Source organism: Microcaecilia unicolor, chromosome 5, assembly GCF_901765095.1.
Source record: "Microcaecilia unicolor chromosome 5, aMicUni1.1, whole genome shotgun sequence".
NCBI classification, from domain to species: Eukaryota; Metazoa; Chordata; class Amphibia; order Gymnophiona; family Siphonopidae; genus Microcaecilia; species Microcaecilia unicolor.
The window spans coordinates 346,858,081-346,875,941 of NC_044035.1; the positions used below are offsets into that span (position 1 = coordinate 346,858,081).

A 17,861-nucleotide genomic window follows, 5' to 3' on the forward strand; every position below is an offset into this window, starting at 1 on the left:
ATTTTTTTTTTTCTTCCATTTGCATCTTAGCTTCCTGGCTACTCTACCAGCTTCTCTTAGCTTTTCCAGATATTGTTGCCTGTCGTCCTTTTTTTTGTTTGTTACATTTGTACCCCGTGCTTTCCCACTCATGGCAGGCTCAATGCAGCTTACATGGGGCAATGGAGGGTTAAGTGACTTGCCCAGAGTCACAAGGAGCTGCCTGTACCTGAAGTGGGAATCGAACTCAGTTCCTCAGGACCAAAGTTCACCACCCTAACCACTAGGCCACTCCTCCACTGTTGCTACTATTGGAGATTCTACATGGAATGTTGCTATTCCACTAGCAACATTCCATGTAGAAGTCAGCCCTTGCAGGTCACCAATGTGGCCGCGCAGGCTTCTGCTTCTGTGAGTCTGACGTCCTGCACGTCAGACTCACAGAAACAGAAGCCTGCGCAGCCTTCTACATGGAATGTTGCTAGTGGAATAGCAACATTCCATGTAGAATCTCCAATAGTAGCAACATTCCATGTAGAATCTCCAATAGTATCTATTTTATTTTTGTTACATTTGTACCCCACGCTTTCCCACTCATGGCAGGCTCAATGCGGCTTACATGGGGCAATAGAGGGTTAAGTGACTTGCCCAGAGTCACAAGGAGCTGCCTGTGCCTGAAGTGGGAATCAAACTCAGTTCTTCAGTTTCCCAGGACCAAAGTCCATCACCCTAACCACTAGGCCACTCCTCCACTTTATGATCCTCTGCAGTCTCTTGTAGTTTATAAAGGCTAATTTCTTTTTCCTTAACCTTTTCAGCTACTACTTTTGAGAGAGTGGCCTCCTTTTCCTCTTATGGTTATTTACTTTCCTTACAAAAAGTTTTGTTGTCCTTACTATAGCTTCTTTTCGTTGTGCCCACTGCTTTCCAACTCCTTCCAAATGTTCCCATCTAGACAGCAGTTCCTTGAGGTAATCCCTTATATGAATAAGGTTAGTTTTTTTTAAAGTCTAGAACCTTCACTTTTGAATGAACCCTCTCTACAACTATCTTGATATTAAACCACACTCTGGTGATCACTGGATGGGGAAGGTCAGGGAGTGATTTAAGGAAGGGCGCGGGTTTGGAATGTTACTAAATCAGTAGCCTTTTACTTAGGGGATGCTGTTTGGTCGTCTCTGAGGCTTAGGGTACAGGTGGATGGAGAACATTTGCCTAGAAAGGGATCTGGGAGTCAATGTTGACAAGACGTTGAAAACTTCTGCTCAGTGTGCTGCGGCGGCCAGGAAAGCGCACAGAATGTTGAGTATAATTAGGAAAGGGATGGAAAACAAACATGAGGATGTTATAATGCCGTTGTATCGCTCCATCGTGCGACCGCACCTCGAATATTGTGTCCAAGTCTGGTCACCACATCTCAAAAAAGATATAAAGGAATTGGAGAAGGTGCAGAGAAGGGCAATGAAAATGATAGAAGGGATGGAATGACTTCCCTATGAGGAAAGGCTGAGAAGGTTAGGGCTCTTTAGCTTGGAGAAAAGGCGGCTGAGGGGTTGACAGGTTCTTGAAGCCTGGATTGGCCGCTGTCAGAGACAGGATGCTGGGCTTGATGGACTCTTGGTCTTTTCCCAGTATGGCGGTGCTTATGTGCTTATATGAAGTTGTTGGGGGTTTGGATAAAAGAAGACATGGGGGGGGGGGGGGAGGCAGAAGCAGGATATGGCTGTACTGTGTTGGTTTTATAGGAAGTTGAATGTGGTGCATAAATTGAGGTCTTATTTGCAGGAGAGTTTGTTTCGGATGGTAGATCAGCAGATGGTAAGGTGTGTGTTGGACTACTGCAAAATTTCGTATGTAGGTTTGCTGAATATTTTATTACAGAAATTTCAAGTAGTTCAAAATTTGTTGGCTAAGTTTTCATATAAGGTGCCCTAGAGGAGCAGAGTGGCTCCCTTGTTTAGACAGTTGCGTTGGTTACCAATATGGGAAAGATGTATTTTCATATTGCTTTGGATGATATTTAAGGCTGTGCATGGTGACCGGCCACAGTTGCTGGCACCTCGATTAGTGCGGTATATGCGTACGTGTCCTCTTCAGTCCTCCTCTAGAGGTCTTTTGGCACTTCCAAATGCAACCATTATGAGAAAAGAGGTATGAAGAAAGACGGTATTTAGGATAAGGACTGTGTTGAAGTGGAATAAGTTGCCTGATGAACTTAGGGAGGAGTCGGGCTTGCAGTTTAGGAAAGCTGTTTCCTTGATGTTATGTTACCTGGGGCTTTTGAAGTTTTATGATTTGTACACCATCTTGATTGGCATTTTATGATGTCAAGGAGAGGGTATATAAAGGTAACTAACTAAGGGGGTCTTTTACTAAAGCTTAGCTTGAGTTATCTTCAGCAGGAAATCTAGACTGCCCCTATTTGACTGACTGTACATTTGTCCTTTAGATTGTAAGCTCCTTTGAGCAGGGACTGTCCTTCTATGTTAAATTGTACAGCGCTGCGTAACCCTAGTAGCGCTTTAGAAATGTCAAGTAGTAGTAGTAGTAGTTTGAGTTATCTGCAGCAGGGCCCATTTTATTCCTATGGGCTCTGCTGCAGATAACTCCAGCTAAGCTTTAGTAAAAGACCCCCTAACTAACTAACTAACTAACTAACTAACTAACTAACTAACTAACCAACCAACCAGAGACTCAGAAGTCTCTGATGCATAACATTCCTTCAGGGGAAGAACATTCTTCATTTATAGGGAAAATAACAATAGGAATGTAGATCCGTGTAGCTGGTGATTCCAACTCATTTACGAATCATAGCATCCTACACATAGCTACATATTTACAGTGGTGGAAATAAGTATTTGATCCCTTGCTGATTTTGTAAGTTTGCCCACTGACAAAGACATGAGCAGCCCATAATTGAAGGGTAGGTTATTGGTAACAGTGAGAGATAGCACATCACAAATTAAATCCGGAAAATCACATTGTGGAAAGTATATGAATTTATTTGCATTCTGCAGAGGGAAATAAGTATTTGATCCCCCACCAACCAGTAAGAGATCTGGCCCCTACAGACCAGGTAGATGCTCCAAATCAACTCGTTACCTGCATGACAGACAGCTGTCGGCAATGGTCACCTGTATGAAAGACACCTGTCCACAGACTCAGTGAATCAGTCAGACTCTAACCTCTACAAAATGGCCAAGAGCAAGGAGCTGTCTAAGGATGTCAGGGACAAGATCATACACCTGCACAAGGCTGGAATGGGCTACAAAACCATCAGTAAGACGCTGGGCGAGAAGGAGACAACTGTTGGTGCCATAGTAAGAAAATGGAAGAAGTACAAAATGACTGTCAATCGACAAAGATCTGGGGCTCCACGCAAAATCTCACCTCGTGGGGTATCCTTGATCATGAGGAAGGTTAGAAATCAGCCTACAACTACAAGGGGGGAACTTGTCAATGATCTCAAGGCAGCTGGGACCACTGTCACCACGAAAACCAGTGGTAACACATTATGACATAACGGATTGCAATCCTGCAGTGCCCGCAAGGTCCCCCTGCTCCGGAAGGCACATGTGACGGCCCGTCTGAAGTTTGCCAGTGAACACCTGGATGATGCCGAGAGTGATTGGGAGAAGGTGCTGTGGTCAGATGAGACAAAAATTGAGCTCTTTGGCATGAACTCAACTCGCCGTGTTTGGAGGAAGAGAAATGCTGCCTATGACCCAAAGAACACCGTCCCCACTGTCAAGCATGGAGGTGGAAATGTTATGTTTTGGGGGTGTTTCTCTGCTAAGGGCACAGGACTACTTCACCGCATCAATGGGAGAATGGATGGGGCCATGTACCGTACAATTCTGAGTGACAACCTCCTTCCCTCCGCCAGGGCCTTAAAAATGGGTCGTGGCTGGGTCTTCCAGCACGACAATGACCCAAAACATACAGCCAAGGCAACAAAGGAGTGGCTCAGGAAGAAGCACATTAGGGTCATGGAGTGGCCTAGCCAGTCACCAGACCTTAATCCCATTGAAAACATATGGAGGGAGCTGAAGCTGCGAGTTGCCAAGCGACAGCCCAGAACTCTTAATGATTTAGAGATGATCTGCAAAGAGGAGTGGACCAAAATTCCTCCTGACATGTGTGCAAACCTCATCATCAACTACAGAAGACGTCTGACCGCTGTGCTTGCCAACAAGGGTTTTGCCACCAAGTATTAGGTCTTGTTTGCCAGAGGGATTAAATACTTATTTCCCTCTGCAGAATGCAAATAAATTCATATACTTTCCACAATGTGATTTTCCGGATTTAATTTGTGATGTGCTATCTCTCACTGTTACCAATAACCTACCCTTCAATTATGGGCTGCTCATGTCTTTGTCAGTGGGCAAACTTACAAAATAAGCAAGGGATCAAATACTTATTTCCACCACTGTATATGGCAGCGCAGAGCAGGAGAAACATCAGCCCAACAGGGACCCGTTTCACCATTGAGCTTCCTCAGGGAATTAAGTACTATCGTGCCTTCTTTTGAAATACTGCCTGTCCAACTCAGTGCCGGCGACCGTATAGCCCATATAAAGATGAACTAAGGGCACTTCACTAAATTCTTTCTAGATATATATACCCTGGCTATGCTGCCTGAAATGTTTCACTTGTTGGCCTTTAGTCTCTGTAAAGTCTGAATAAAGGGTATCACTGGACAGTTTTCACCCACCAATTCCCCCCCCCCCCCCCCGAGACAATTCCCCCCTAGGGCAATTCCCACTTAAGGGGGAGAATTCCTACCAAGGACTCCCCGCCCTTTTTTTTTTTTACCGATCGTAACTTCTTTTCTGGTGCCTACCGCGGGAGGTGGTGGAGATGAAAACGATAGCGGAATTCAAAAATGTGTGGGATAAATATAAAGGAATCCTGTTCAGAAGGAATGGATCCTCAGAAACTTAGCAGAGATTGGGTGGCAGCACCGGTGGTTGGGAGGCGGGGCAAGTACTGGGCAGACTTCTACGGTCTATGTCCCGAAAATGGCAAGGATAAATCAAGAAAGTAGCACATATGAGTTTATCTTGTTAGGCAGAGTGGATGGACCGTACAGGTCTTTATCTGTCATCATCTACTATGTTACTATGTATTGGGTCCCACAAATCCAGGCTGTGCTTTTTTTAACAGCCCCTGTTACTAGGTGGTTAGAGCAACATACAGATGTACACAGTAGTAATTTATTATAAATTGTAATTAGTGTATCATTTTGAGGGGCTGAATTATGTTGAAACCTAGTTTGGAGGTGGGAGGTGGGAGGAAGCATTCCCCCCCCCACACACAAATGAACTGCAGTTTGTATTTATCTATTTACTTGGATTTTGCTCACACCTTTTTCAGTAGTAGCTCAAGGTGAGTTTCATTCAGGGTACTGAATATTTCTCTGTCCCAGGAGGGCTCACAATCAAAGTTTGTACCTGAGGCAACGGAGGGTTAAGTGACTTGCCCAGGATCACAAGGAGCAGCAGTGGGATTTGAACTGGCCACCTCTGGATTACAAGACCAGTGCTCTAACCACTAGGCCACTCCTCTACTCATGACATTTATGACATTTAGATCCCAAATTAAACATGAATTAGGTTGAAATCTAGTTTGGGGGGGGGGGGGGGGGGTGCATTGCCTAGAAGGGAAAAGGGATGTGTAAAAGATACTTATTTCCACCACTGTATCTTTAAGGTGAATGGTAAGGCACATTGGTTCTTACACTCCTTCTAAAGGGGACAAGGAATGGGCTATTTCTGTTTTGATCCAACTACGCTTATGGCGCAATTGTTGGGTCGCTTACTGTGCTCATGACCTGAGATTAAATCCTATACTAGCATGGCATTTCTGTTAAGTAGCAGGCCACTTTTGGTTGGGCAGGGAGGGGGCTTATTGGTTAAGATATCTTAAAGCATTTCTGATCTCTTAAAGCGTAGTATCTTCTTAAAGCAGATAAGCGCCAAAAATAATCAGACAGTATAACATCAGCACAACAGCAAAGCACACCAAAAGTCTCCTTTCTTTTCTGAAATGTACTTTTATTGAATAAATTTAGCCTGTTTACTCACAGTTAGTAGACTTTCCAAAGTTACTGCCCCGAAGCAAGAGATTTTGTAGTTCTGAGAGCTGTAACGGAGGGTGAAGATGGAAATTTGAAGAGAGGGAAGCTTCATGGCAGAGGAGGGAGAGCTGATGGTTGAATAAAGGTGGTTCAGAGATGGGATGCGAAACAAGCGGGGTGGAAATTAGATTATGAGCGCTCCAGGGACAGGGAAATACCCAGTGCACCTGAATGTAACTCACCTTGAGCTACTACTGGAAAAGGTGTGAGCAAAATCCAAATAAATGACTGAGGAAGGCAATGGCAAACCACCTCATTGATGTCTACCAAGAAACCATTATGCAAGTGGCAGCTCCCTTAAGTGGAGGAGTGGCCTAGTGGCCTAGGGTGGTGGACTTTGGTCCTGGGAAACTGAGGAACTGAGTTCGATTCCCACTTCAGGCACAGGCAGCTCCTTGTGACTCTGGGCAAGTCACTTAACCCTCCATTGCCCCATGTAAGCCGCATTGAGCCTGCCATGAGTGGGAAAGCGTGGGGTACAAATGTAACAAAAATAAAATAGATACTATTGGCGATTCTACATGGAATGTTGCTACTAGTGGAGATTCTACATGGAATGTTGCTTCTATTGGAGATTCTACATGGAATGTTGCTATTCCACTAGCAACATTCCATGTAGAAGGCTGCACAGGCTTCTGTTTCTGTGAGTCTGACATCCTGCACACGTCAGACTCACAGAAGCAGAAGCCTGTGCGGCCACACTGGTGATCTGCAAGGGCCGACTTCTACATGGAATGTTGCTAGTGGAATAGCAACATTCCATGTAGAATCTCAAATAGTAGCAACAGTGGAGGAGTGGCCTAGGGGTTAGGGTGGTGGACTTTGGTCCTGAGGAACTGAGTTGGATTCCCACTTCAGGCACAGGCAGCTCCTTGTGACTCTGGGCAAGTCACTTAACCCTCCATTGCCCCAGGTAGAAATAAGTACCTGTATATGTAAGCTACATTGAGCCTGCCATGAGTGGGAAAGTGTGGGGTACAAATGTAACAACAACAACACAAGGAGTAAAGATGGCTGATGAAAGTCTTCCAAGAGACCGTCATGTAAGTGGTGGTCCCCAAAAGTCATTCACGACTTGGTACTTGTGTACAAGAGACTACTTTTACCTTTTCATGGCTTCTTAAACATAGCCTGGAGAAGAGAAGTTACTTGCTTAAGGCCTTACTGATAGTAAGTGGAAAAACCCAGGAATAAAACCCTAGAATAAACAGCTTTATTTATTTATTTATTTATTTGATATAAAACATTTACCCTCCCCCTTTTACAAAGCTGTGTTAGTAGCCTGCCGTGCAGCAATGCCGACACAGCCCATTCACGTTATTTATTTATTGCATTTGTATCCCACATTTTCCCACCTACTTGCAGGCTCAATGTGGCTTACAGAGGTCTGTTATGGCATTGCCATCCCAGGGTGTCAGATACAATTGGTGATGCAAAGAGATTAAGGATGGAAAGAAGTACTAAGAAAGTAGATATAGAAAGATGACTTTCGGATTGGTGAGGTGGTCTAGTTATTTTTATTACATTTGTACCCCGCGCTTTCCCACTCATGGCAGGCTCAATGCAGCAGGCAATGGAGGGTTAAGTGACTTGCCCAGAGTCACAAGGAGCTGCCTGTGCCGGGAATTGAACTCAGTTCCTCAGGACCAAAGTCCACCACCCTAACCACTAGGCCACTCCTCCACTATAGTTAAGCTATGGGTCCTCTTTGTAGGCTTTATTGAAGAGATACGTCTTCAGGTATTTATTTATTGCATTTGTATTACCGCACTGGCAGCCTCTAGCAGGGCTTTGTAAAAGGATGGGGGGGGGGGGGGGGGCGCTAGATTCTTCATACATTCTAGGCTGATTCCTTAGTAACATAAGTCATCATAAAATCAAAAGCATGTAATGTACCTCAGGAATAAATATACTCCCACTTCGCTGTACTGAGATCTATCTTGCAGTCCATGACAAAGTTGGCTCTAACATGTTGTTCATCACCTTGGTTCATTCTCCATCTGGCTCATGTCTCTTTTAATCTTTTAGCACAAGTCATCAACTGCGAGACCAAGATGAGAGACAAGTGCAAAGGATCCACGTGCAACAGGTAGCCTTTAATTCAGCAGAATTAACTGGGCAAGGGAACCAGCAATACACTAAGGGGCCCTTTCACTAAGGCACGTAGGCGCCTACACATGTCACTTTGGACACCGTGAGACCCCGGCGGTAATTCCATTTTACAGACGTGCGACAGAAAATATTTTTTATTTTCTACCGCGTGGCGCTGGATGGGCGGTAATTGGCAGTGTACGTGTGCTAACAGTTACCGCCAGGTTAATGCGTGAGACCTTACTGCTAAGTCAACGGGTGGTGGTAAGGTCTCAGGCCCCAAATGGACACGTGACGATTTTTATTTTGCCGCACATCCATTTTCGGCCAAAAAAGGGGCCTTATTTTGCAGGTGCGCTGAAACGTGGACTTGCATACGTCCAATACACGTGTCTACACCAGCGCAGGCCATTCTTCAGCGCACCTTAGTAAAATGACCCCTAAGATGGTCCTGCGTGTTTAGGCGATAAACACTCCCCCTGAAGTATGCAGTAATCCCATAGTAACGTGTAGACTTGTTCTCCTGATCTGCCTCTCTTCAGAAATGAATTATTGAATATTCCAAGTATTAAACACTGGAATTTTGAGAAAATATCCCATGCTTGAGGCAGTATTTCCTTCCAAGATAAGACTCATTGGAATTCACCCAATGTGTTTCATTTATTATAGTTTTAATAAGACGTATGCACCTTCTGGAGTCCTGGGAGTGAACCTCTTCTTATACGAAGTGATACATTGCTATGATAACCTAAGGCTCCCAGCTGTGCTTACAATATATTTTCCGCTGGCATGGTGATTGTCTGTCTCTCTTTTCTATTGTGTAGCTGCCAGCTAAGTGTATTAAATTATGGAACCCAGTCAGAGTAGGAAGAATGCTGTGCACATTTTTTTTTCGTTAAGTACACTTAATTGCTAAAAACGATAAATATTCTTTCAGTTGGAAGAAATGTGCTGCTCACTTGCAAGAAATGTTTCATATGGAGCAATAAAGTTTAATGGGGCCCCTCTTTAGAAGCTCAACCTTATAAAAAGACTTCACATGCTGACAGATTGCTTTCTCTCGCCATGCTATCACCAGGTATATGTGTCCCGCAGGCTGCAAGGACAAGAAAGCCAAAATCTTTGGAACTCTTTTTTACGAAACTGTAAGTGCTTTTTAATGTTTCAGAAGGCTGAAATTCTTAGCTGCTTAGTGATCAGAGCCCTCCCCCCCAAAAATGACGTTCAATTTCCTTTACTAATAAAAGTCTCTCTCTTAGATGTAGCTGTGTTAAGATGCCTCCTGCTAGGTTGTGAATAATACCCCTATATATTAGAGTTGGTCTCTTACAGATTTCAAGTAAAGTGACCCCTCCTTCTCCACCCTCTACATTCCCCGTTAGGCAACTGCAAAGTTAACAAGGGGGGTTCTTTTGGAAGAAGACATGAAAATATTTGAAAGCCACTTAGTGAGATAGTTAGGGATGCTAGAGTTGGATAATGGGGAGAAGGAATCATCTTATTCACAATGTGGACACTTTTCGGGGAAAAATGAAAATATAGAGGTCGGCATTCACACACAGGACATCCAGTGACGTCCACTATCTTCTAAGGGGTTGATATTCAGATGGCGGCGATCAGTGTTTTGCTAACCGCTGCCAACGTTACATCTGGAAATTCAATGTTAGGCTACGCCTGGGCTTCGGCATTGAATTTCTGGGTTTGTGGAACCAGCTAAAGCATAGACGGTTAAGCGCAATTTTCAGGACTTAATTGACTATGAGGCACCGCATAAAGATAAGATGGACTTTTATGTGATCCTATTTATGCGGTGACCTTGGCCGGTTAAGTGCTGTCTCCGGCCCCGGAAGGACCCCAACATAGCCGGTTTTACGTAAGGCGCTAACCAGGCAGGAGCCATTTCTGGCTGGTTAAATTGCTTTGAATATTGACCTGTTAGAGTATAAGCTATCCCCCTACAGTACGACTAAAGTTGTGTGTGCAAATCCAGTCGTATTCTGGATTTGTATGCACAACTTAATTACTTAACAAGCCAATCTGCGCCGATAATTGCCACTTAAGCAATTATTGACACTAATTGGCATTAATTAGAATTTATGCTCACAGCTGTCTAAGTGTATTCTGTACAGTGATGCGTGTAAATTCTAAGTCGCACAGTTGAAAAGGGGGCATGGCCATGGGCTTGGAATGGGCAGGTCATGGGCGTTTCTAAAATCTCTGCGCATTGTTAGTTGACGTGAGTGCCCATGACTAAATTTAGTTGCACGAACAGGCGTTCGCCATATTCTATAAACCACATAGAACTTTAGGCGTATTCTATAAAATATATGCGTACTTTTATATAATAGGACGAGGTGTATTTTTTTTCCACGCAGAATTTTCAGGCACCATCTATAGAATCTAGCCCCATGTGTTTAAGTGGGAGCACCCCCCCCCTTGGATCTTGGAATTATTGTGGACAACACATTGAAATCCACAGCTCACTGCATGGTGGCGGTCAAAGTTGCAAATAAAAGGTTACACATTATTTGGAAAAGGTTAGAGAATAACACAGAGACTATTATAACACCTCTGGATTGATTCATGGTGTTACTTGAGTACTGTGTCCAGTTCTAGTCACTCATCTCAAAAAAGATGCTGAGATATAGAGAAGGGCAAATAAAATGATAAAGGGGATGGAAGGGTTTCCCAGCGAAGAAAGGGAAAACAAGTTTGGGCTCTTCAGCTTGGAGAAGAGATTGCTGAGTGGAGATACTGGGAAAGACCTTTGGTCTTTCCCAGTATGGCAATACTTATGTACTTATCATAGACCGTTATTAAATGAACTTGAGGAAAATCCACTATTTCTGGGATAAGCAGTATACAATGTTTTGTACATTTTGGGGATCTTGCCGGGTATTTGTGACCTGGATTGGCCACTGTTGGAAACAGGATGCTGGGCTCGATGGACCTTTGGTCTTTCCCAGTATGGCAATACTTATGTACTTATCATAGACCGTTATTAAATGAACTTGAGGAAAATCCACTATTTCTGGGATAAGCAGTATACAATGTTTTGTACATTTTGGGGATCTTGCCGGGTATTTGTGACCTGGATTGGCCACTGTTGGAAACAGGATGCTGGGCTCGATAGACCTTTGGTCTTTCCCAGTATGGCAATACTTATGTACTTATCATAGACCGTTATTAAATGAACTTGGGGAAAATCCACTATTTCTGGGATAAGCAGTATACAATGTTTTGTACATTTTGGGGATCTTGCCGGGTATTTGTGACCTGGATTGGCCACTGTTGGAAACAGGATGCTGGGCTCGATGGACCTTTGGTCTTTCCCAGTATGGCAATACTTATGTACTTATATGATAGGTGTCATAAGAGGGGGTGGGTGGGAGAATAGGAAAAGGATGATTTGAACTTAAAAATGTATTTTTCACTTAATATACAATTAAATTATGGAATGTATTGCTGGAAGATGTCAAGGCAGTTAGCATGGCAAGATTTAAAAAGAATTTAGACCCTTTCCTGGAGGAAACTTTTATAAACCATGAGTAGCTACTCTATCCCTGGGTATGAACAGTACAGAATGGACCTACAGTTTGGGATCCTGTTGGATACTTGCGGCTTGGATTAGCCAGTGTCTGAGACAGGATGCTGGGTTTGATGGACCTTTGGTCTGAGCTGGTATTGGCATCTTACATTTTATCTCATTGAATACAAACAATTTGCCTTATTTTTTTTTTTGTTACATTTGTACCCTGTACTTTCCCACTCATGGCAGGCTCAATGCAGCTTACATGGGGCAATGGAGAGTTAAGTGACTTGCCCAGAGTCACAAGGAGCTGCCTGTGCTGGGAATTGAACTTAGTTCCTCAGGACCAAAGTCCACCACCCTAACCACTAGGCCACTCCTCCGCCTTCAGAGAATGTGTGTGTATGTCATGATGCTACTTTGTTCACACAGACCCCCAGATTCTCTATTCACATGCCAAGTGGCTTTTGCAAAATTCTGTGTATTTTAGAAGAATGCCTTTTTGGAATTTGGATTCTCTGTTCCGCCCCTCTGACATAGAACCCTTTGGAGATTATTCACTGCTCCGTTCTTTGCAGACTTCCAGTATATGCCGAGCTGCAATTCATTATGGCGTGATAGACAATGAAGGAGGTTTGGTGGACATCACTAGGAAAGGAAGGCTGCCATTCTTTGTCAAGTCCGCACGAAATGGCATTGAGTCTATAAGGTATTACTCAACTGAATTCCTGCTGTTTGATTTGTATTTGATTTCATTTTACAGAGGTTAATTTTAAAACCATCTGCACATGGTTACATTTAATTCCTAGATCCTGGCTGGTTAAATCGCCTAGTTGAGGCTGACCGCTAAATTTTCAGCAGCAGGTTAATGCCACTGAAAATAACCAGCTAGCACTGAACTGTATACCAGTTATTTTGGAGGTGTTCTGGGGGCGCAGTCAGCACCTGATGGATTAAGTGCCAATATTCAGCCCTTAACTGGCCAGGTTAACAAAAAAAATAGAATGGCATAAAAGTCAGACCTATCTTTATGCGGTAACCCATAGCCAGTTAATTGGCTATGCGTTAGCCATCTCTGCAAAACCAGCAAATGTTGATCGCCGCTGGCTGAATATGACCCACAATAATTCGTTGTAGGTAATCTGGACAGTGTATCTGGGTTAAAAAAAGGTTTGAACAAGTTCCTGGAGGAAAAGTCCGTAGTCTGTTATTGAGACAGACATAGGGAAGGCACTGCTTGCCCCGGGATTGGTAACAAGGAATGTTGCTACCAACATGATTCTGCATGAAATCTTGTTACTCTTTAGGATTCCAGAATCTTGCTATTCTTAGGGGTTCTACATGGAATGCTGCTACTCCATGAGATTCTGCATGGAATCTTGTTACTCTTTAGGATTCTAGAATCTTGCTATTCTTAGGGGTTCTACATGGGATATTGCTACACTTTGAGATTCTGCATGGAATCTTGTTACTCTTTAGGATTTCAGAATCTTGCTATTCTTAGGGGTTCTACATGGAATGCTGCTACTCTAGGATTCCAGAATCTTGCTATTCTTAGGGGTTCTACATGGGATATTGCTACTCTTTGAGATTCTGCATGGAATCTTGTTACTCTTTAGGATTTCAGAATCTTGCTATTCTTTGGGGTTCTACATGGAATGTTGCTACTCTTTGAGGTTCTACATGGAATGTTGCTACTAATTGGGTTTCTGCCAGGTACTTGTGACCTGGATTGACCACTGTTGGAAACAGGATACTGGGCTAGATGGAGCATTGGTCTGACCCATTATGGCTGTTCTTATGTTCTTATTTTTCTCTCCTTTGCAGTAAACACAAGCCATCCAATTCATTCATGGTTTCCACAGTCACAGGTATGTACAAGGATGTGATATTAATGCTGCATGGTGAGAGAGAAATCTGCCCCTTGGCCATGAATGAGAGCCTTCAGAGAATGTGTGTGTATGTCATGATGCTACTTTGTTCACACAGACCCCCAGATTCTCTATATAGCACTCAAATCTGGGCATGCTCCACAGATGTGTGTGCAAATTGAATAATGAGCTCATAACCATGAATAATTGGGTGCTAACAATCGGTTATTGAAATTATTGGCATCCATTAGAATTGTGCGTGCATCTGGCTGCATGCTATTCTATAAGGCAGTGCGCCTAACTCCCATAGCGCGTTAACTCAAATGGGGCATGGCCATGGGAGGGGCATGGGTGCGTCAGGGGTGTTCCACACGTAGTTATAGAATACTGGGTCAGCACGGCCAACTTGGGCGACAGCAGTTGCAGCATGTTTCAGCAGTAAGTATGGTGCTCAGTTTGGGTGCGGGAATTGGCGCCAAGTGCGATTCTGTAAAGGGTCTGCGTCCTTTATAGAATCGCACTTTGTGCCGATCTTTTCCAGCTCCCATTTTTGAGAGTGATTTATAGAATCTGACCCAGTGTATGTCAGGGGCGTAGCCAGACTTCGGCAGTAGGGGGGGCCAGAGCCCGAGTTGAGGGGCCACATTTTAGCCCCCCCCAGCACCGCCGACCCCCCCCCACCATTACCAACCCCCCTGCCACCGCAACTTTGACGACCCCTACCGGCGACCCTCTCGACCCCCCCTCCCGCCGCCAACACTCCCCCGCCGTCTTCGGAGGAAGAAGAGGACCTCCTCGGCTGGCGGAGATTGGGGACCCTGCCAGCAAAGGTAGCCCATGGTTACGGCGGGGGTGGGTTGGCGGCGGGAGGGGGGTCGAGAGGGTCGTCGGCAGGGGGGACCAGGGCCAAATCTACAGGTGCCCAGGTCCCCCTGGCCCCACATAGCTACGCCACTGGTGTGTGTATGTGTGTGTATCTGCACAGTGCATCTGCTTAATCTCTGTGCAAGCCAATATCGTCATCAAACCCTCCGATGCTAATTGACTTGTGGAGGTTTCTTGGAAGGGAAACGAGACTGCGTAAAGGTTAGGAGAAATTCCCTCTGAATTCAGGGCCATGTTTAAAGACTGAGCAGAATTAGAGGGAAGGCAAACAGACTGCAAACCCTATATCAAGGGGGTTAAGTTTTAACATTAGATTTAATTGAAATCAGAATTTATATTCTGCTTTTCCCAGATAGAATTGAGGTGAGTACAGAGTAGGACCAAAGGTAAACATAAAATGCAATAAATTGTAATACATTAATATCTAGTAATAAATATAATTATACAAATCAAAAAGTGAAACAACAAAATGAAACCCATACATTTAAGGTGATTTTTCATTGAAAATTTAGTGGATTAGCTTGTACATGTAATTCATGGAAATACATGTACAAGCAAAGTCACCTTAAAAAAAAAGTGCTAAATTTTAGAATTGGACTAAAGTCCTTTTGTGCTATTTGCAAACTTGACCTTTTTTCTGCTGGGGAATTATTTTCATTTTTCTAGTTCCATAAATTCTCGGAGAAATGCTAAGTTCAGAATAGAGAGTGTGTTAGAATTCTTATTGTACATAAAGGGGTCCTTTTACTAAGGTGCCCTGAAAGACGGCCTGCAGTAGTGTAGGTGCGGGTTTTGGGCACGCACAGGTCCATTTTCCAGTACGCCTGTGAAAAAGGCCTTTTAAAATTTTTGCCGAAAATGGACATGCGGCAAAATCAAAATTGGCGTGCGTCCATTTTGGGTCCGAGACCTTACTGCCTGCCATTCACCTAGCGGTAAAGTCTCATGCGGTAACCATGCGGTAATGACCTACACACGTCAAATGCCACTTGGCGCATGTACGAAACATGCGTCCAAAAATAAAAATTATTTTTTGGACGCGCGTATCGGATGTGCACCAAAATTGAAATTACCGCAAGAGCCGTGCGGTAACTCCATTTTGGCACACGTTGGGCACGCATAGACGCTTTCGCAGCTTAGTAAAAGGGCCCCAAGGTTTGCAAAGCATTTTATGACCGATGAAAGAGAAGTTTTAAGTCCTACAGTCAGCGAGTTTTGCTAGATGTGGACGAGTCCGACTGAGGTCTTTTCTTTCCTTTAAAGCAAATGACATTTTGAAACCTTGCAATACATGTTGGTTGTTTGGTAACTAGTTTTTACAAGCACTTTCTCCTGTTTTTGTATGTAAGAATGCTTATTGTGTCATTGTGCTTCGCACATTGTTACAGTCCGTAGCCATAGAACACTTTCTGCTGAGATCTTTCTGGCAGGCTGCCCATGTCATGTTACCCCTGTGTCTTTCTTCCCACAGTTCAGACGCTGGATTGCTACAACACGGTCGCTGAGCTTTGCCAGTTCAAAAAACCTGCCACTCATTGCCCAAGGTAAGCTAAACCGTCATATGATCTCTCAGTCCACCCAGGCTAATTAATGCACATCCCAGAGCAAAGCAACATTCTCAACCATGTTAAATTGTACAGCGCTGCGTAACCCTAGTAGCGCTTTAGAAATGTTAAGTAGTAGTAGTAGTGTGTGTGAGTGTGGGTGGGTGGGTGGGTGGGGGGTTCTGCTATTTTGGGATGTCCTCGCTGCTTCTTACCCCTTATCACTTAGGAATTGTGCCTGTTCTCTGGAATGTTGCCAGTGAGCCAAAGTGGATGAGAGGTTCCCATGCCTAATTTGCATATGGTGGGGAATTTTAAACCTAAGCTATTCCATCTCTTTGCTTTTTCTACCAGCATGATCCATTCAGCAGCAGACAGATAGGGGTGTCTTTTACTAAGCCGCGGTAGTGTATTTAGCTCACGGTAGAAATCAGGAGTGGCCTAATGGTTAGTATAGCAGGTTGCGGACCTGGGTTCAATTCCTGCTGCTGCCTGATGGTCTGCAGGAATTGAACCCAAGAATTTAATCAGCAGTGGGTTGAGATCCTGGGGAACCAGGTTCAATTCTCTCTATTTATTTATTTAGATTTTGCTCACACCTTTTTCAGTAGAGTTACATTCAGGTACACGGGGATATTTCTCTATCCCTGGAGGGCTCAGAATCTGATTTTGTACCTAAGGCAATGGAAGGTTACGTGACTTGCCTAAGATCACAAGGAGCAGCAGTGGGATTTGAACCAGCCACCTCTGGATGTTAAGACTGGTGCCCTAACTCCCTCCACTGCACTCTGCAGTTCCACGTGACCCTGGGCAAGTCACTTAACCCTCCGTTGCCTCAGGTACAACAGAAGTACAATGTACTACTTGGACTGTGAGTCCACTAGGGACAGACCCAGTACCTGTAAAGTGAAACTATAAACCGCTCAGGTCTAAGCAGTATATAAGTACCTAAATGATGAATGAATTTTCCTGTGGGCGTCTCGGTATTTACCGCCAGCTGATTTCTACCGCTAGCTAAAACACTACTGCGGCTTAGTAAAAGACCTCCATAGAGAGTAATTTTATAAGTGGGCAATAGGCATCTACTTAGGTGCTATTTTATGTTTCAATCATTTTTATTAAGTGAACATAATCAGCTGTAACATTTCACATTACATAAGCAAGTTCCATAACAGCAATTGGCATATCTTCACATTTTGTATTTTTATTGATATTAGTATTTCCCCCCCTAAACTACTCCCCCTCCCCTCCCTGTTCCCTACCCCCCTTCCCTCCCCAAAGCCTCCCCCTCCCCTTTTTCCCTTATATATCCAATAACAAGCAGAGGTTACAGGAGCAGCAGCAACGGGGATTATAGGTTCAATATCTGGCTCCAGACCATTGGGGGTCAAGGTTTCCCCAAAGGGTGCCCATCTGCATTCAAATTGTTGTCTTCTTATCCGTGGCTGGTTCCGCATTGCCAGATGTTCTGTATGTAAAAATATAAGCATTTGAGTTCGCCAATATTGCTAGGTGCTATTTTATAACGACACACAGACGTTTGTGTCTTTATGAAAATACTATTATAAGCGGCAGAGGTCATGGTAGCCACGACTGTGATCATTCAGAGTTCAGAAATCACTTCCAGATACCTGTGTGCCACATCTTACCTCCTACAGGCTCTAAGAAGTTCCCGCTGTTCATAATCATGTATTTTGATAGCAGCATAACCTGACGATGAAATAAATGATTGTTTTTCAGAGCATATTGTCCAGCTTACTGTAAAGATGAACCTTCCTACTGGGCACCAGTGATTGGTACCAATGTTTACTCGGATGTGAGTA

At 44.0% G+C, this 17,861-nt stretch overlaps 1 protein-coding gene across 1 annotated transcript in view; it reads left to right on the forward strand.

The window, feature by feature from the left end:
- CRISPLD2 (cysteine rich secretory protein LCCL domain containing 2) overlaps positions 1-17,861 on the forward strand; it is a 126,662-nt gene that overhangs the window by 65,617 nt on the left and 43,184 nt on the right. The window contains exons 7-12 of the mRNA XM_030204535.1: positions 8,147-8,207; positions 9,288-9,354; positions 12,317-12,447; positions 13,566-13,609; positions 15,966-16,038; positions 17,779-17,854. Of these exons, the coding sequence (XP_030060395.1) occupies positions 8,147-8,207; positions 9,288-9,354; positions 12,317-12,447; positions 13,566-13,609; positions 15,966-16,038; positions 17,779-17,854 (452 nt within the window). The remainder of the gene's footprint in view (positions 1-8,146; positions 8,208-9,287; positions 9,355-12,316; positions 12,448-13,565; positions 13,610-15,965; positions 16,039-17,778; positions 17,855-17,861) is intronic.